Source organism: Aquila chrysaetos, chromosome 18, assembly GCF_900496995.4.
Source record: "Aquila chrysaetos chrysaetos chromosome 18, bAquChr1.4, whole genome shotgun sequence".
In the NCBI taxonomy this organism is placed as follows: Eukaryota; Metazoa; Chordata; class Aves; order Accipitriformes; family Accipitridae; genus Aquila; species Aquila chrysaetos.
This window is the reverse complement of record NC_044021.1, coordinates 15,945,275-15,966,383: the sequence shown is the minus strand read 5'-3', so window position 1 is coordinate 15,966,383 and position 21,109 is coordinate 15,945,275. Positions and strand designations below refer to the sequence as shown.

Below are 21,109 nucleotides of genomic sequence, written 5' to 3'. Positions count from 1 at the left end.
TTACTCTTGTTCTGTCTCTCTCTATATATAGATATTATAGAAATTGAATAAGGTGATATTTTTTTTTCCTTCATAGTGTAAGCCGCTAAGAGAGAGTGTTAAGAGGTTGACTGGAAAACTCTTTAAAAATTACTGACCTTTCCCTTAGCTTTATCTTCACCTTTAAATTTTAACATCTGAACTTAACATACTTAGGCTTGACTAGATTAAAAGACAATATTTTGTCAATGTTTCTCTTCTTGGAGAAATAAAATTGTTCTCTCTGTCTTCCTGAATATTTCTGATCTCTCTGTTACAGTGGTTAGATTAAACTGCTTCAGCACACAGATCTGTCTGCAGGTTTATTGAATGACTTCTGTTCACTGGACTAGCATAGCTTAAGTTTTAAATTTAGTCTTCTGTCAGATCAAAGTATTAGATTGTATGCTGGGATCTACAGTTTGGAGAGTATGAGTGTATGCAGCAAAATTTTAGAGATGGAGGCCATACATAGCCCAAAAGAAACATTTTGGCTGGTAGCTGCTCTTAGCTTCATAATTGGCAGTTAGATCATCCATCCTACGTTGTTTTTTGGAGTAACTGTAGGAAAAATAATAGGAAAATGGGTGTAACCCTTTTTTTTTTTTTTTTTTCTTTTATATGAAGTAGCTTTCACAAATGTTGTATTGCTTCACTTAGTATTTAGTATTACTTTGATTCATATGTTACTTCTGGACTCCAGAAAGATATGTAGGGTATATAGATCCTGAGAAGCTGCGTTTATTTTACTGGAGCTAGCAGAGGTCTTAGGTATGTCCTAGCTGATAATCATTATGCTCTGAAGATCAAGAGCTGTGGGCATATTGTTCCATAACTAGCCCGCTGAGGGTCTGGCTTTTTTCGATGCTCATTTGTGCTGATAGCACCTGGGAGGTACAAGGAGTGGAGAGCCATACAGTGTGGAAAGCTGTGGTGGATATTCTAGCACATTATGCCCAGTGCATAGAGGTGCTATGTAATTTATGTGGATGAAGATCAGCTGCGCCTGCCTCAAGACCTCAAATCTGGCCTCTGTGGCATGGTCTGTGAGTGAACCACTCAGCTTTGCTGAGCAGAATATTCTTTTCCCTTCAAACCTTGCCTCTGTTCACTCATGATTCATTCTGCTCTCTTATTGTGTAAGAAGCTGCATCTGACTTCCTGTGGAGATGAAGTGACACACAGAGTTTGTACCCATTGCGTTTCTGGGTTACTGTTCCACTCTTGGCTGAAGCTGGGGTTTTCAGCCCCCATTTCTTTTGTGCTGGTGTTATCATCTGTAAATCTTGTGAAGACTTCCATATACTGTAACTAATTAAATAGAAAAAGTACAGAAGGAAAGATCTAGTTCACTTGACTTTCTGTGCCTTAGGTAAATTCATAGTGTACAAAACGACGTGTTTTTTTTTTTTTTTTTTTTTTTTTTTGATCCTCTGGTAACATAATCACAGTAGTCTGTATCTGAGCTTCCTGAAACATTTCATGTAATGTCCAAAGGCACTATATTTATGGTCCCAAATGTCTAAAAATAATATTCAGTACTCTGTTGTACGCACAAAGTGGGATGGTGATTTTGTGTTATGCATTCCAAATTGACTTTTTAAGGCTCTAGATTTGACTAATAAGCTTTGCATATATTAGAATTTTCTATGCTGCTAAGTATTACATTGTAATTACAAATATCCATCATTATTGTCAAAATTGATGTTGCGAATTTGCTAAACTAAACATGCAGTGCTTTGCTATAAATGAGGGAAGGTCATTGAGCCATATGGTGATGGGAGGTATGATGGGGGATGTTTGTCACTACTGACTGAGTTACAAGAAACAAAGATTTTTGGATAAGCTGTAAAGCTGATAGAAATAGATGAGAGGATAAAGTTTGGACAAATCCTGTAACTTCTAGTGTGTTTATAAGAAGACAGAACAGGTGGTGTGTTACTTCATTTGGATTGTTTAATAAATTATGTTTATGGTTTATTGTTGTCTTTGTCATGAGATGACTGGATCCTATCTAATTTCAATGTAATTTATTTTCTAGATTCATTTTGGATCTATGATGCTTAAATTCTTCTTTCTCAAAAAGCACAGGTTTACTCAAGCAAAAATCAAGAGGCAAAGTTAATTGTCTTTATTACTAGAATCCAAGGATCGCTTTTGCAAAGTAAAACTTTATTAAGAGACTGTTCTGTACGCTCAAAATTACGAGTCTGTCAAAATGACCAACAAAGCTTCACCTCAGATAACCTTCAGAGAACTGTTTCTTAAAGTCTTTTGTAAGTCAGAATATCTCAGTTATTATTTTAAAACTGTATGCTGTCAACATATTTCTGATACTCAATCCCCTTTCTCTTCTAAGGAATTGGCATTTTTATAATTTCCATACTAAAAGAATAATATCGGAACTGTAACTAGATATTTACTAAATCTAAATCTTTAGTTTCAGAAATAATGCTGTGCTTCAGAAATGTCCTATCAAAATCTCATCATCATCCAGACCAACCACACTGCAGTCCAAGAAGTTAGAATATATCAAGGCTGTATGCCTTGTCGTTTAACTAAAAAAACCTAAGCACTATTGCTTCATCAAAGACTAATCATTTTCCACTGACAAGTGGGAAATACTTCCATCCAGCAAGGCTGCTTAGCACCCATTGGGCTTCTAAACGAACAGTTACAGTCACCAAGAGGCGCAATACATTTAGCCCTCTTCAGGGTACCCACGTCACAAGCTAAACTACATCTCTTTTGAGAATGGAAGGTAACTCCTAGCCATGCTGAAGAGAGAAATTTTGGCCACAGCATTGGACTAAAACTCTAATCTTTCCACAAAAGTATAATGGAATTTGTAATGGCAATTCAGAGCAGGCCAGGCCTTTTTTTAAGAACTGTTCAGAAAAGCAGCACAGCAAATGGAACGGTATGTATCTGCCTCAAAAGAAAGAAGAGAGAAATCAGCCTTGTCAGGATTTGAACTTGTGGTTTCAAGGCATTCCCCACCTGGTAATTGGACTGCTGAGCTACCCAAGTGTCCTGGTGAGCAGTTGGAAGGGTCTTGGCAGTGAAAGCTTAGCAGAGAGCTATTAGTCATTTGAGGCCATCAGGACACTTTTCATCTGTTGGAAATTCTGTTTCTAGTTCCTGCAGCACATCCTTGCCCGATGCCTCGTTAACTGAACAGCTTGTTCGATTGGGTCCTTCACTGGTAACCCTCCTTCTTAACCTCTTCTACAATATAACATTCCAGTTGCAACTCCAATTAAGATTAAAAGAACGCTTTCATTTGGACATCTTTCCTTTTTTCTTTTAACCCTGACCTTCTGAAAAGCAATCCCTTCTGCAGAGATTCTTTACGCTTAGAATTAAGCCAATAACTTTTTATTTCTAGAAGTATAGCAACAAAAATGTGTGTTTCAAAGAACTGCAAAAATAATCATAGTTAACTATGAATAGCACTGGTAGTATTCTGGGACCATGAAGAAGAAGGTGTTTGGGAACTGAGGGTAAATCATGCCTGACCAGCGTGTTTGCCTGGATTTGTGAATGAGGGGAGAACAGTGGATGTCGTTTACCTCTAATTTGGGGAGGCTTTCAACGCTGACTCCCACAGCATTCTTGTATCCAAGTTAGGTTGTTACGGTCTGGATTGGTGGACAACCATGCTCCTTTAAGACTGGTTGGATGCTGGGACTTAGAGGATGGTAATTAATGGGTCTTCATAGGTTGATCCTGGGACTCATCCTGTTTCACATATTTATCAGTGACCCAGAGGAAGTAACAGTGCTTGCTCATTAAGTTTGCCGATGACACCAAATTGGGGACCCAACATGCTCGAGGCCAGGGCTACCATCCAGAGGGACCTCAGAAGCTTGTAGGAAAAGGCCAACAGCAACCTTATGGAATTCAGTAAGGACAAGTACCATGTCCTACATCTGGGAAGGAGATGCACCAGCCACAGAACAGGCTGGGGACTGACTGGCCAGGGAGCAGATCTGCTGAAAAGGGGCTAGGGATCCCAGCAGCCAGCCAGCTGTGTGCCCTGGCAGCAAGGAAGGCCAAGAGCATCCTGAGATGTATCCCGAGTTGCTCAGCCAGCAGATTGAGGGGAGTGATTATCCCCCTCTACTCAGTGCTTGTTAGACTGCATCTGGAGTACTGCCTTCAGTCTTGCGCCCACCCCCCATACAGGAAAGACATGGATAACCTGAAGCAAGCTCAGTAGAAACCACCAAGGTGGTTGGGGGCTGAAGCACTTGCCCTGTGAGAAAAGGCTGAGGGAACTGGGCTGGTTCAGCCTGGAGAAAGAACAACATTGAGGGAACCTAATAACAGCCAGAACAAGAGACGGCAGATGTAAAGTGGAGGAAGAGAGGTTTTCAGACTGGCTTTAAGGAAAAGCTTTTTCCCCACAAGGACAGCCAAGCAATTGAGCATGGTTCCCAGAGAGGTGGTCCGGTCACCATGCTGGTTTTCAAGACCTGACTGGACAAAGATGTCAGTAGCCTGGTCTGATCCTATTGCTGACCCTCCTTTCAGCAGGAGGTGGGGCTAGAGACCTTCCGAGCTGCTTTCCAACATGAATGATTCTGTGATCCTGTTGATCGGGTGGTCATCTGTGCTCTCTTCTTTGAAATGGGTACAGGCACAAACTGATAAAAGGATAGTCAGGAAAAAAAAAAAAGTCCTCCTTTCCTAAAAACAGCCACAAGTGTGTGTGTCTCTCTATATATAAACGTGGGGAGGCATTTTCAGTTTTTAAATTGATTAAAGAAAATGAAAGGAAACTCTTTAGAAATGGGCATGCATGTTAGAAGCTTTTTCTCATCTAGGGCAACTTTGACAGAGAAGGTTAAAGTTTTTGTTAGAAGTTTTGAGATATGGGACACAAAGTAGCAATATTTGCTTTAGAAATAAGTTACAAATCCATGTATCTGATAATACAGCATGTATCATACACACTGGGTCACAGTCACCAGCTCTCAAGTGTGTTTTCTGATGTTGGTCAATTTTTATTCCTCTCCTCTGTTCTTCTGAAGTAATCTTCTCTCATAAAGTATCTTTAGTGCTGTTGTCTTCCGGACCTATTTCTTGGCACTTCTATTGGAACTCATGTTTTCAATGTCAGCAGAGAAACCAAGTAGTGGCTTGTAGGTTTCATTCTATAGGCTTTTTGTGAGGACTGTCTAGGGACTCTGATTAGAAAATTCAAGGAAATAATACTGGGTTAACCAACAGTCTAATTTTTCCTGTTTCTTTACTCTTCTCTCCTCCCAGCTTCCAGCCACCAACCCCACTCCCCCAAGCAAATCCTGGTTCCAGGAATAGGCTTTGTTTTGATTTTAGAAAACAGGCAGGTGTCATTGTTGTTGTGCTATAGCTTGAGGTGGCAGTGCTGAAAACGTGTCTAGTGGTGGGAGTTTGAAGAACACCTTGCTGATAAAACATTGTTGGTCCTGTGTTCAATCAGACAAGTCACAGCTACTTCCCTATGAAGTATTTATCTCAGTCTCAAACAGGCATCGGTTGTCAAATGTTTCTTTTTTTAGTATTAAATGGTAATTGCATGCAGTTTTGCCTCACATTTATTGGTGTCTTTTAATGAGACCTTTATAGAGGAAAAAAGAATGTAAATACACACACATATATATATGGAAATATGTATGTGTAAACATATATAAATAATCATTCCCTCTGAAGTAATTCTGTACATGGAGACATCCTCACTAACGTTAATGAAAGCTTAAGGTAAGCTAAAGATATTTTTCTGCAGATTTTTTTTAATTATAAAAACTTTCCATTTTTAAATTATATGTAATCTGAAAATTCAGTTAGGCAAATCTCATCTGGTGCACATTCTGCTAGTAATAATGGGACATTCTGAAAGTTCATGCTGTTGCTACCTTAATTTAATAGGTGTTAGTTGGAAGGGAGAAGTGGTAAGAAAATACAGTTAGTGAAAGGAAACAATGACCTTTTATGAGAAGGATCCCTTGCTTGATATAATACTACTGTATTGTAAATCAGTATCTCACTTTTGCATATTGTGTCCTTAAATAAAAGTATCATATACTTCATTTTAGGATTATTAACCACAGTGGGCTTCCTAGAGGTTGGCTACTGATTGTTTGCCTTAATTTATTAAATACAACTTAAGCTAATGAGGAAAAATGCATTTTACTTTGTACCTGTTCTGAAAGTCTTGAGTGTTCTAACCTGCTGGCCTCTTCCCTTGTAATCTGTTTTGCTTGCACAGATTGTGTACAACAATACTCCTCTTCTGTCTTTGCGTACATGCTCAATGTCTTACAATTTGTAATAGCCGTGATGTTTCACAGTATGTTGCCTATAACTGTGATGTGATCTATTAATACATTATATTTGTTCACAATCACAAAGACAAGATGTCAGCATATTTGTAAAGCTGTCTTGGAAAGATGACTTAAACCTTTAGCATGTTGTGATACTGGTAAATGCAAAGCGGCGCTGAGAAAACATTGCTTGGCCAGGTTTATTTGGGAGGCATAGTACTGTGTACTTAAAAGCAATTATGTCTGCGTGGTGTTTCAGCTTCTTTTCTTACACTCTGGTTTAGCAGAGCACAAAGATACAAGAGTTAAGACTTGAAAAGGAAACGGATTTTTTTTATTTTCTGGTCAGGCATGACATAAGTAAACATTTTGAAATAAAAATATCTAAATCTCCAAGCAGCTATTATTTTCTGAAGTACCTCTGTTGCAATTTCATTTTTCCTTAATAGCTGTTGTTTCAGACTTCGCTTCTTGTGGGCTTCATTTTTATGAGGACACATGTTAGTTTTTCAATTGTGCTTTGGGGAAGGAAAAAGATGAACTCTTTGAAGGTAGAGGTGAATGACTGAGTATTAGGAAAAAGACTATTTTCTAACTGTAACTCTGTGGTTTTTACTATTATTTGGGGGCATTGTTGTCTCGTAACATTAGCAGGTAGTGCCTTTTCCCTGTGAGTCTGTGGTAATGTTTTGGCCCTGGCATTGTTCTCGCATTAACCCCCAACCACTCTTTCTGTTTTCTGCTGATGTGTATCTGTTACTTTGCGTAGCCATCCACCTGCGGTGGCTTTGGTCTGAAGCCATTGCACTGAGTCTATTACCCATGAGTACATGCTTTTGATTTAATTGGGAGTTAATTGTGTGACAGATGCACATACATAGGGATCACAAAAAGTGTTTTGAGCGTGCATACGTAAAAGAGCGCTGAGTGAATATGTTCCAACTATACACTCTTGCTTGGGTACTGCTGTCACTAGCTTGCTAGAAGGTCTTTGCAGAAGATAAAATCAAAGGTGTTCTCTATTAAAATTCCAGTGCGCTTGGATGACAAAAAGAAAAGAAAATGCCTCATTGCATCTTTCAGCCATTTTTCAGTATCCGTTTCCAAAGAATGGTGAGAAAAATAGTAGATTGTGAAATGCAGTTTGAGTTTTCATTTGCAGTGATGTTTCTTAATGAACACTGTTGCATTCCTAGGACCTTTCCCAAAGGTCTGTAGGAGCTGTATGCAGAATTGCTTTCCAATTCTGTTTCTCTGGAGAGCTTGCTTGGTACCTTCTCACTGAAGACTCCCCTTTGTTTATGCAACTTGCTTGGTCTCTCTGAGGGGGATCTATCGCAAACTGTATCCATCTAAATGAGTACTGCTGTATTCCCTCCTCCTCAGCACTAACACTCATCCAGTGCCCTGCAGAGCCGATGGCTCACTAATCCAGAAAAAAACCCAAAACAACAACAACAAAAGAAGTTCACTGTTTTAGTAGGTTGGCCTTCTGCCATGTTACCAAGTTGGATTGGCTCACCTCAGGGCCAAATATCAGACTGGCTGTACTAGGCTGAAGGAGGCAGAAGGAGGTTTTGTGCCTACCAGAGAGGGTGGCAAACTTGCAGCAGCTCCCCTTCACTGACTTTGCTTAAACTTGTTGCAATGCTGTATGCCCTCAGTTCCTTTGTGCCAGCTTGGGTAAATAATCATCCATAAGGTGCAGCAACTGTTTCACTTGCCGGTATGCTTTTCATCTGTCACTCTGTCTTCAGATAGTGTTTCTTTTAGGTTAATGTTGTAAAGTTTTATGAAGATAGCCATATATTGTCTGCCACTGGCATTTTGAGCTGTGCCTTCAAATGGTACATGATAGGTTTTGGTGTTTATGCTTATTGAAATGAAAATACACACCATTAGAGTAGCTGATCAGCTGACCAGTCTGTTCATCAACCAGAAGATCTTTGGAGTGGCACTCTTTAAAAAAAAAACCAAGAGATATATGTCTGAATGAACAAGTTCTTTTCATAGCAAGTGTATCTTCACTACATGTTGCTATACATGTTACTGTACTTTCAAAAGAGCTCAGTTGTTCATGGACTTGCAGCAATATTGCAGCCCTAATGTTAGTACTAGCTTTTAGTACATGCTCTGTTCAGAAACTCTTGAAGCGTAGAGAGTATGGAGGTTTGGAATTGACACTGCTCACAACTGTTGTTGCATATAAAAAGCTGTTGTTTAAAAACAAACAAACAAACAAAAACCCTGCCAGTTTGTTTATATCTTGACTTAACACTTTTTACATAATTTTGAAAGAATTTGAGTGTTGGTGAAATGTTCCCCTGGCACCTGAATAAGGAAGAAAGGGTATTTTGCAGTTGTTATAGTATTGGGTTTGAGCTTTGAGTTCCGCTCATCCTTATTTTAAGTGATATATTGAATCTCAATGTAACCTTAGTAAAGAGTAGTACCAGGATATAGAGCTAGTCTTTGAAGTGTGTTTAGAGAATACTGGGGATGTATTGATTTAGCTGTAGAATTAAGATTGTGTTAAAGCCTATGTAAAATAACTTCATTTGGGTGTTAACATTCATAAAGGTTTAAAGAAATTGTAAAATGAAAAAACAGTGCAACTTTCTGACTGTAGATAAAAACTGGTCTGATGATGTTTTCTAAGTACATATCTTTTCTTTTTCAAAAACTGTTGGGTGTAACAAGAGGAAGAGAGAGAAAATGGAACAATTAATGCACCATATGTACAAAACAAAAAAACCAGTCTGTAGGTGTTGTATTGAACAAGAATTTGGTTTAGTCCCATCTATCTTTTTTTATGTAGATAGCATTTACTCATTTGTATTGCATTTTGAAAGACTTGTACCCAGTAATAGATACTTGCTGTTTGTTGTTGTTGTTTTTTCTTTTAAGCTAAATGTGTGTATATATATATCTATATATCTATATATATCTATATATTAGGTCTTTGTGTCTTTTGTAAACCCTTCCTTTCTTGCAGAAAATATTATATGTTTCTGCACAGTTTTAACCTTACGTGTGTATATGGGGTGATTTGAAATCCAGCCATTATCAAGCAACAAAGTTACATCTTAATGATTTGGGGTTGTTTCTTTTCTAGAAGAAATAAGCAGCTTCCCCTTGAAACCTTGCTAGGACAGCAGCTGCGGGTGAGAACGAGCTTCCATATTTAATACATTCTGTTAACTTCACACTTACAAACACACACTCGCTCATGCACACTAGTGTCACATTATAGGGGAACAGGCCCTAATTAAATGCATGCACCATCTGCCGGTGTGTGGCAGCAGGGTGGCACTCCATAACCATCCTGATTCCTGTGACTGAAATGTATTATTTATGAGCTGAAAGAGAAAATATGCTGCTTGGCTGGTGGAGGCTGCCATAAGAGCTGGATAACACCATCTAAGGGTACGGAGCGCTGCTGGCTGTTCATCTTTCCTCTTCCTCTCCCGCCTCAGTCTCCTCCCCCAATATTCTTCTCTTCCAACATCATCTTTGGAGTTTTTTATGATAGTGTTTCAGGCAATTTTGTGTCTCGTGTTTCACTTTTATACAAGATTGAAAACAGTTGTTGAAATACTACATTCTTTGTGGTGCTTGCAGCAGCCTTTTTTTTCCCTCCAGTGCCACACATAGGGTTTTACTTTCTGTAGTAAAAATGATACTGATGTGGTGTGGTGGTAGAGAAGTGGGACATTATCAACATAGCTGAGCAGGATCAGTTTACTGCCATTTCTCTTTCCCCTCCCAAGCACATGTGTCATGAAAGTATCTGCTGCTGAGTCTGAATTTTATTTTAATACTGAAATTGGCCCTATTTTTTATTGAGCAGTACACTACAGACTGCATAAAGGTTCTTTACTGGGTTGAAAAGAAAGGGGAGAGATTTGGAGATAGCTGCAGCTTTGGACCTTCCTCCCTGAAAGCAGAGATCATAACCTCTTCCTACTTGCAGAGATCATGTCCTGTTATTGCTTCTTAGTGGGGACATGGATGCGGAGGTGTTGAACTGAGGGGTGAAATATACTTTGTCAGGAGAGGAGAGGGGCGACAGGGAAGGAGCCCTTTCTGTTACGGCTGGTCCATCAGTCTGCCTTAGTTGACTGCTAGATTACAAAGTCAGGACAAGTAATAACATATAATGTATTTAGTGGTTAGCTGAATGACCTTTAGAGTATGCAGAATAAGAATAGTCACACTGATTCAAAATAATTTGGGGGATGATTTTTTGGTTCTTAGGCTTTTTGTTATGTTCTTGAACTTTGCAGCATCTGTGCCAGGCATCCAATAGTATGTTTACAGCAATAACAAGCAGTAAGGACTGGACTGGTATGTGAAATATGGTAATTTTCTACAATAACTTCCAGTAAAACCGTTTTTTTGTTTTTTTTTTTTTTTTAATTAAAGAATCTGGTCACTGTTTCAACCCGGGCAAGACAGGACCCTGAATAAAAAGATATATGTATAAAACTGGGTAAAATACATATGTGTGTTTATATATATTTATTTTTAAAAATCAGCACGTTTTAAAGAATGTTGAAATGTCACAAACTGTGGCACATCTATGAATACATGTCTTTTTATTGTTTGTGTTTAGAACGTATGCCATTAGAAGGATAAGAGATGCCTTCAGAGAAAACAAGAATATAAAGGATTCTGAAAAAATAGAAGAACTAGTGAATAAAGCCAAAGTAAACCTAGAGGTTATTCATCGGCAGGTATGTTTATTTCTCTCATTTCATCGAAGAGTTGTACACTCCTCAGTTAACTGTCTTATGCCACTACAGAAAAAAGTAGATCCTTGCTCATAGCATCTCTGGATGAACAGTAGTTTTTGTATGTCTGAGTCTGAGAGGGTGGGAAACATCTGTTTATCCATGATAGTTGCAATAGGGGATTTAGGGATGTAAATGTAAATGATTTAGGGATGTTCCATTAACCGGAACAGGCCTTGCTGTCAAAAGTTTATTTGCTCTTCTGTTACCTTTTCTGCTGTTTGCTTTACTATCTCCCCACTCTGCTTCTCTGTTCTGTCCTAATTTTCCTTTGAATCCATTTCTTCTAGCTCATGTGTATTAGATTCCTTTCCTCAAGCTTTCCTTCTTCCATTATAGGTTTAGAAGAGTGGCTGTGACACTCACTCCAAATAGTCCTGCCTTCTGTGTTTGTTTTTCCCCACCTCCAGATACAGTGTTAGAACAGTAGCAGAACAACAAAATCCTAAAGTGAATTAAGTAAATGCTGGCTAAATGTGTCCAAGCAGGGTGATAGATTTTTTTCTTTGGAAAAAGTTGAGTCACTGGCAATATTTTTTTCTCTGACCGTGTTTGGGTAACACTTATAGCATCTCTGCTCCTTCCACTGGGTTCTATATTATTTAGACGTGAATTATACTTTGGTATACTTTAGGTACTTTATTACTTCTCATACGTAACCACGGTCTATCACAGTGACCACTGGAGATTTGAAGAAAGCAAGCTTCTATACCTGAACTTTCTAAGGGCACTTGCAATGCTTAAGCTGTCTCTCCTTGCAAAATCTGCACTTACTGACACCGGTCAGAGCTCAGCAGTACTTTTACTAAATATCGAATGAATATGTGCACCTGTTCCTCCGTGGTTTGTTTTAACATGAATCTTTTAACAACCAGCAGGTCAGTTAGCTGGATTCTTATTTCGGTAGGAAGCTAGGCCCTTTGATTTGGCAATTAAGTATGAATATTTTGGTGCAGGTTAAATTATTTCTTTGGAATTTCTTCTCCCAGGAACAGCTGTTGTTTTGTGCTACTGTAGCTTTGCTATCTTTTTTTAACCCAAACACTGCTATTTTTGTATTTGAAAAGTGTTTCTCGAAGAAACAATTCAGATTGGATTGATTCAATGCAATTATATTTAAATGTTGGGATGCTTTTTCTCATATCTGTAGGTGATGAGTAGCATTTTCAGCATTTCTTTTTGAGGTTTTGTCTTGGAGAGCCTTGATATCCAATATCCTCAAGGGAAGTATTAGAGGCTGGAGAAAACAATGAAGGAGGGGATGTCACAGGAGAAGAGTCAGAGATCTCTTAGACTGATCTGAGCAAGTAGTTTATTGAGTTCTAATCAGTAAATTTAGGTATGTAAAATATTTAATAAGTACAGATGGATTGGCAGTCAATACTATTTACTACACTTAAAGTTAGTATGGGATACAAAGATTATTGCTTAAGCTTACTAGATGTGTCTTAAATGTTGCATGCATGCAAAAAACGTCACTTAGCAACCCATTGATGTCTGGTGTCAGGTAAGGGATATGTCATCGTGGAGGGGTAACCTTGAGAGGCATCCCTGCTCAAGGGGAGATCACCGCACAGCCAGCTGCCGTGGAGGGAGAGCTCAACGGACCCGGATGGCTGCAGATATTTATAGCGTAAAGTGGTTGATTTGTAGTCGGACTTTCTGCTGGGTTAATGCAGTTTCGGCCACTTATTAGCCCAGTCTCCAGCCAAACCGGTATTTTTGAGGGTTGGTGCTGAGTTCTCACTGATAGCCTCACACAATAGGAGCAACTTTGGTTAGGCCTACTTGTTGAGCATCTGCCTGGACCAAAGTTCAGTTAGTTCAAACAGGAGGAGTACATCCTTCCCAGGGGGTGGCAAAAGACAAGAATGCACAGGGTCAAATTCTGCCATTTACAGAAATCTTCATCAAAGAAGTGACAATTTGTGGGTGTGGGATCTCCATAGTAAAATGCTACAGAAAATCTCTTCTACATTGTGGCTAAGATAAGTTCCTGTCAGCATGTTAGAAAATGCTCTGTGATGGTTGTAGGAAAGAATGTAAATATTATATCTTTGACAAATCAGGAAAACATTAGTGAGGCTACCACAGTAACTTTTGCCATGAAATGGATGACTGAAGTGTACTAGATTTATTTTTGTTTTAAAATATCTTAGCTAGGCCCTACTTGGCACAACTCTTTTATTATAGCAAGTACTTCTTTTTTCTGAAAAGAGTTCAATTTCAAGGTATCAAAGCACTTGGAATAGGTGGGAAATATTGTTCCTGCTTTATAGATATGTATCTGGGATGCTGAAATGAGGATGCTGATTTGTAGTACCTTAATGTTCAGGGTACTCTCACTTGATGTGAGTAGGATTTGGTAGTCACTGGTTCTATGAGCTTAAATAATAAAAGGCAGTTGTAAGTCAGATGGTGGGTAAGTCTTGCTAAAATAAAAGCTTTCCAGCTTTTCTTTTGACAAAACATGGTTCTGCTGGCTCATCTGAGCCATAATAGATCTGGGACAGATTTTAAAATAAAACTCCTCTCCTGTCTGAGTCCTGTGAACACCCAGATTACCTTGTTACTGTTGACCCTGAAAAAAGACACCATTTCTCCAAAACAGACTCTTGACAGGGCAGACTCTTTTCCTTCTAGAGTGTGGGTCTTGTCTTGCACCTTTTATGAAGTTTTCTTTTAGCCTAAATGTTGTCCATCAGCATCAGATAGGTCTTTCAGCTGCCTTGGAAAGAGTAGGAAGAGCAGGCAGGCTTGGTTAATCTCTGACTGCCATACCCACTCACTGTCTTTTGAAAAGGAGTAGTTGAGCTTAAGCACATTTTGTATTCATTGGTTGCTAGTGAACGTTTTGATCATGCATAAACATATACATGTGCCTGTACGTACACAAGTATCTCTAACAAGCCTGTACCTGAACAATGGGTAACTGTTTCATATACCAGCCTGTATTTTGCACGGTAAAAATGTTGTGCATTTAATTCTTCATTCAAGAAAATGACAGCAATAAAAGGTTAGACAAGATTTGTTATTTTCTCTTAGCATGGATTCTGCTTTTTTCATTATACCAGCAGAACCATTTTAATCTGCAACTTTTTTTTTCCCATTTTGCTCTTGTGTAGTAATGGCAAAGAAATTTTATAAGAAATCTTTCTTGACTCAAGATTGAGAGAAGTCATTGAGAGCCACATTTCACTCTACCACTTAATACATAAATCTTGCTTTAAAATGTTTTATAGGTAGCTGTGAATTTTTCAGCTGGGAATATGTTCAGAAGCAAAAAGGGCATGTAGGGTTCTAGTTCCTGGACTAGCACCGCTCAAATTTTCAGAATGTGAAAATCTCTCCACGTATGTTTGATTTTTACAAACATAGAAAACCAGTGTTTAATACAAATATCTTAAACATCTTATAATCAAACTGTTGTCAAGCAAACAACATGAAGTACCTATCTTTCTGTTATACGTTTGTTAGTTGGAGGATGTCTTTGTCACTGGGACATACCAGAATAATGCAGAATGGCCTCAGTTATTGCTAAACCTGCAGGGGTTTGCTTGTTTGTTTGTTGTTTCAAATCTCAGCTATTTAAGGGGTTTCTCCCACATGCGAAATCAATCTACTAAAGCTAAAGTAGTTTTAAATTGGATCACATTTTGGTATCATTCCGTGTAAGAATTTCAGGAAAAATATACTTGAAAAGTAAGGAATATTAAAGAGTCTGACAAAACTTCCCATTTTTAACACTGCTGAAACAGTGAAACTTACGTTGAAGTATCTCTTTTATGTCACACTTCCAGCAATTTTTCAGACAAAGTATAATCATGCTGCATTCAGTTTTGGAAGGGTGTATGTGTTTATCTTAATGTTTGCAGGAGTAACAGACAGTAACACACATAGTAACATAATAGGCAATGGAACTTTTTAACAGAAAATAATCTGATAAAAGAAAATCAGTTTATCAAGATAATTTTTTGACATGTGAGTCCCTCCAAGACTTGATGTTTGGATAATAAGGATTATTTTTTTCTGAGTCCTTTCTACCCCTACCTCCCCACGCCTCCCCCCCAAAAAAAAAGTTTTTCTAAAAAATTGAGAACTGTTGTTCTTTGCAGAATTTCTATTACATTTCAGTGTCATCTCACTTTCAGCTGTAAAGCAAGAGATAAATATTGGAAAAATAGTAACAGTTTTAAAAGTAAGCTTTTCATCATGACTATTAAAAACCTTAGCATCTAAATTCATATTAATATTTACTTGCTGTCAAATTTAATCATGCTCTGCGGAAAAAGATTCATTCTTGCTCCCTGTTTAATTGAAGATCTAAGTAATGAAGTCATCTGACGCTATTAAGATTTTATATTTAAAATTAACCAAGCATAATATAAAGTGCTTTTATTTTTAAATGCAGAAGCACTGAAGCAAACATGAGATCTAGCGTACTTTTTTTTAAGTTTGGGGTTTATTGTGATGTAGCACGTCTTGGCACTGCTGAATTTTTCATAGCGTATCGATAGAAATTAAATAATATCCCACATTGCTGAAATTTGTTGTTACTCTAAAGTCACATTTATATTCACTTTACATTCTAACTTATGGTTTAGTCATCAAAGTGACCATTGAAGTGTAAGGTTCATAAATAACTATTTGAATCAACCTAGTGGGAAATGTGAAATAGTGACAGATTACTGTCATTTTGTTCATGTCAGTCACTGTACAATTTGCTTGAATGTTATAAAAGTAGTTTTATAAAGCTGAAAAGCATGGAGGAACATTAATCTTTGCCTTAGTCTTCCTCTTCTTATTATTGGTTTTGATTTTAAAATAATGTGGCTAAAGGAAGAAGCAACTGATTCTTTTCTCAGCACTGTTTGTGAAGATGGGTTTTTTGTGTGCATACTGTGTAAACAGCACAATTTGTGGTGTCTTCCCTGTAAAGAAGGCCGTTGTGAGAAATGCATTGTCACAAGTTAGTTTGAAACAGAAAGTTTTAAAAATGTTTGGGGCTAAGTCTTGAGGTCCTTTGAGGATTTTCGTAATAGCCATTCGCCAGCTATGCTAATATAACTTCATTTGTGAGTTTTTATCGCTATTGGAATATGTTAGTGTTAAGAGAATTTGCCCTGAAATGTTACTGCTGTTGCTGAGATTCAAGATTTATAGAAGCCACTTTGAAGACAGGATAATACTGAGTGTTTTGAAGTGTTTGCTAGTTTTCTTTGTGGCATGCTGTCTCTCAGGCTTTGAACTGAAAATATAAAAGTGAAATTCAAAAGCTATATTAGACCTGTGTGCTCTGATTAAATCCCTGTTTTAATTTATAGAATATCTCATTCTTACATATTCCTCCACAGTACCTTCTCCTCAGTTTTGGATTGTAGCTGGAAACTACCAGTCATCATCTTGTCGAGCTAAGAAGAATTATTTTGGTTTTCTTGGCAGCTCTGAAGCCTTTAGTATCAATTGTACTGTTTTTGACATCACACAACTACAGTACTCTTCAGTAAAACAGTTTGTTAGTCCCTTTAAATAATGCAAACTGATAAGAATCATGGTTTGCACAAACCTTTCACAGGGAGACAAGAGATGCACTGTGAGCAGTTACACAGTCAGGATGTGTGCATCTTCTTCCTTTACACCTGGCTGGTCATCGGTGTTTTCTAAGGGAACAGATGAACTTTTCTTTTGAGTTTGAGTTGTTCTTCCTCAGGCTTGACCTCTCTTACTGTTCCCTTCAGATGTGTGGAAGAATGAAGGAACGTGGTTTTGAAGTATGAGAACTCTATTTAAAAAGTTCCACTGATAATGATAAATATTGAGTACTTGCAGCATTTTTCATGTTTGCAGCATGTAGTAAGTACATTCTAATCCTTGCAATATTGATTGATTATAGTAACTTTGGCTCCATTTCTTTTAATGAAATGCTTCATGACTATGCCTTGATAAAAGCCTGTGTCATACTTAGTGTGAGATTTCGGTCTCATATTCTTGTGTTTCTGTATATTTCCCATTTCTAGTAAAAAGATTAGTATGGTCTTGTTCTTTTACACAAATTTCAAAATAACTGTTGAACAGTTCTTCTGGGTTTTGTTTTTGGTTTTGTTCTTTTTTGTGTGGTTTTTTTTTTTTTTTTTTAAGCAAGCCAAGTTGCCAGTGCAGCTGTGTTAAGCCACATACTGCGCCTTCTTGAGGTGTTCATTAGCAGTATCTCATCTTAGCAATATCACAGATTCAAGTAACGGATGAATGGAAGTGGAAATGATACTGAATGAATGTACTAATACAGCACTCATATTATTATGAACTGGTAATAATATAGCCACAGCATAAGAAAGCATATTTCTGTTAATCTAAATAGTATAAATATTAAAGCATGTTTAATAAATATTAGCAAGACAAGAAATTTCAAATATAGTTACTCTAAAAAACAAAAAGTACCTTCATTTACTGCACCTGCTGTGTGTTTTTATCAGCAAATATTCCCATTGTTTTCCATAGTTCAGTTCTAGTAATCCTGTGATTGATTTGCAGCAATAGCAGGTAAATTAGTAATTGCCAAGGTGTATGTATTTCTGGACTGAAAACATGTTGTTGAGCATTCAGGGGACTGGTACCAATTTACGCAGTTGTGTGTGACATTGGAACTGACTGTCTCAAGGAACTTCTCAACCTTAAAGAAGCATTCTGTGTATCTGAAGATACGTATATTTATACTGCAAAGCACTGTAGGCTGGAGGCCCTTAGCAGGAGGAAGTTCATTATAAAAATTCTTATTGGTAGTTTTAGTTTCAGGCTACAAGTCGTATTTCTGTCTAATTTTTATGAATATATAAGAAAGTTGCAAAATACTATATAATGCATTTGATTATGTTAGCAGCAGTTTTGAAGCCAAAAGGAAAGAATAGCTGGAAGAGCTTTTTAAGCACTCTGAGTACAGGATGCAGCACCCACACTACTGTTCAGGAACGTATATGATATTGGCAAGTCATGTTTTCCTACTAGCAGCGAGTTATGTTGGAGCTCTAATGTGGCTTCCTCTTACCAAGTTTGTCACTGGAAGGAAGTTTTAAAATCACAGATTAATTTACTGCTCTTCTTGAGAATCTCCTTGAATTTTATTTAAATTTTTTTTTCAGCTTCACAATGGCAAATACCTATTTTTCTACAAAAAATTATAGATTTACAGTTCTTATCTAAGAGGAGTGTCCTTGGAAGTTCGCTGCTTTTTTACTAGTGTCATATATTTCTATTTATTACAGTTGCATCTACAGATTCCAACCAGGATAGAGCCAACATTATGCACAGAGAGAATATTCCTACCTCTCGAGCCATTTAATTTCTTACAGCAAGTGTAGACACAGGAAAGAGTTTTCAAATGCCTCATTCACAGAAGAAGAGCAGGGGGTGAATGGCATAATCAAACAATGGTTAAAGATCCTATTAAAACAGTTTTATCAGGTCACTGCATGGTATCAGTTTTTGAAGGTGATCAAGCATCTGTACACTTCTAAATACTTGCAATGGCATCTAGAATTTAGCAAACGGTTGTTATGAGACTCTTGCAGTTCTCTTGCTCCTTGTTCCAGCAATACTAGTAGTCAGTTTTTAATTGCTTTAGCAGATCATGAGTTCTCATGTGATTGGTTCCCTACATGCATTTACTGAAATTATGCTGGCAGCTTGTGGCAAAGCCAAACCCTGAATTTAAGTCAGCTGACTTTGGTTTTTAGAAGGCATTGGGGAGATTTTTCTGTGGATTTTTTTTTTTTTTAATTACAAAGCTCTTTGGGCTGATATTTTTAGATTATTTTTTTCCCCTCAAGGTCATTTAAATCCTATTTGTTATGTTCAAGTTGCACTTACTTTCCATGTGATTTGAAAACATAACTCAAGAAATATACATTTGTATATTCTTTTATAACAGTAGCCTACAAGGAAGAGTATGTTTAAGAAAGCAACAGAAATCATGAACATACCTTAAGTTTCAGTGCTCTTTACTTGGAAAGAGACGCAGGTGCAGGTGGAGGAAGGTATAACATAGGATGGATAATACCTGTCTTTTACTAAAACAAGAAAAAGCTTGAAATTGAAATTTAAATAATTGAAACTGAAATTGGGAGGCATTACATTCAGAACTATACTGGTTTTATATTCCAGCATGAGAGTAAATGCCTTTTATGTCCAGTAAATATCCATAAGGTTTTGCAGGGGGAAAAGGGAGGAGGAACAAAGGAAAAAATGTAATAGGAGGGACTTTGGAAAAAGCTTGATAAATTTGAACAGAAACCCAGGTGAATCAGAACTTGGCCCTTTGCAAGACATGTTAGTAGTGAGGTCCACTTCAGCCAGCCTTTTCAAATAGGTTTTTCATGTTGGCATGTAGGACAGCTTTGGAGATATGCAATATTGTAACAGATGCCAAAAGCCCAGAACTGTCATACCAGCTTAATTTCTAGAATCTGAATGCGCAGGGAGTATAACAGACATTTTACCCGTCTTCAGGTGGCATGGCTCTCCAGGTTACACCTGTGTGAGTCTCCAGGGTGGTGTTACTCCTTAGGCTTTCATTTAACTCTCCTGATGGAGAGCAAGATTGTATTTTCACAAGTGATTTGCTGCTATTTGCCCTGCTGACTAAATTACAAGTGGCAGGTTCTGCCTGCAATATTAAATACCAAAGTAGACCCTGCATTGAAAGTAACCTTTAGGCTACAAGCAAAGGTGAATCAGATGTAGAATGAGACTTTGTCTTTTTGATGTAAGAGCTTTAGTGTAAAACACACCATTTGATGTATGCAGTAACCTTTCTTTAAAAAAAAAAAAAAAAAAAAGACTGTTGAGTGTTGGCAGCTGCTTTTAAAATACTTTAATTATCTGTCATAAAGAGCTGTCATTATTTTTGTTATATGTATTTAGTGGCTAATCCAGTGAGGTTGGGGCCTTACCATAAATAATAAGTAGTTATATAATGCATCCAGCGCTCTGAGCATCTGATATTATGCACAGAGGAGGGCTGTCTGAAGGACAGGAGGACTTATTTTCTAGTGAGCAATTTGGCATGGCAGTATGTCACATCCAATCAAGTAAATGCTAAGTGTAAACTTCCATGTGGAAAAGAGTAAGTTTCATCAGTCTGGCTGGTCCGTAGCTTCTTTAAACAGTTAGCAGCACTGATTGAACCAGTCTGTGCTGAAGAAAGCTCCAGAAGCAAGGAAAGCTCATGTTTTCAGGGAGATGTGTTCATCTGCCACTTGTCCCTTCATGCTTTCCGCTTTCCTGTGTTCGGTGGCTCAAGGGCTTCTGCCCAGTGTGTAAATGAATACGGTTCATAGGGATGGCTGTTGCAACAAAACTTTAAGGGGGCCTCTTCCAAATGAGGTGAGTGACAGCAAGTGCATGTGTGTCCTAGTATAAATATAAAATATTGCCAAGAGAGGGAAGGTAGAAATAAGTGCTGGTAGTTTTGATCACAGCTCAAATGACTTATGCCATGTTTCTAGTCTGACAGTGTGATCTTGAGTTGATGCCTGCCAGTCTGGTTTGTAGTGGTACCAGCTGAGGGATGGTTTGAAGATTGAGTTTCTAGCATTAAAGTATATTAACCTTTGAGCAACTTTCTGTCTATCTTGCTCTGTGGTGTCTGCTGAAGAGCAGAACATTTGTGGACAATTCCTTTTTTTACTGAATAGGGAAAAGAGAAGTATGGCAGTTTTGTGTGTTATTTATGAAACATTTGACCTTGTAAAAGCCTTGCATGTGTGTTGTGACTTACGTTTATGTCAGAGCATAGATCTCTCCTGAGCGTCTCTTTCCAGTGGTGTTATCATGGGGTAAGCCAGTTTTAAGTACAGCTTACAGGAAATTAAAGGGAATGCTGTTTTGAGAACTTCTGAAAAAAGTAAGAGACACAACAGTGCTGTTATTACAACAGTCATCTCTGTTTTGGTCTCCCACAGTTTGTTGGTTACTTTTTAATCTGTTGTTCTTTTA

General features: G+C 37.8%; 1 protein-coding gene across 11 annotated transcripts in view; it reads left to right on the top strand.

Annotated features, from left to right (window-relative positions):
- LYRM4 (LYR motif containing 4) overlaps positions 1 to 21,109 on the top strand; it is a 90,780-nt gene that overhangs the window by 8,949 nt on the left and 60,722 nt on the right. For all 11 annotated transcript variants that reach the window (XR_003927329.2, XR_005930794.1, XR_003927330.2 and 8 more), the window contains exon 2: positions 10,942 to 11,062. Coding sequence is in view for 4 of the 11 variants with exons in the window: in XM_030041713.2 (XP_029897573.1) it covers positions 10,942 to 11,062 (121 nt within the window). In the remaining 7 variants the exon portion in view is untranslated. The remainder of the gene's footprint in view (positions 1 to 10,941; positions 11,063 to 21,109) is intronic.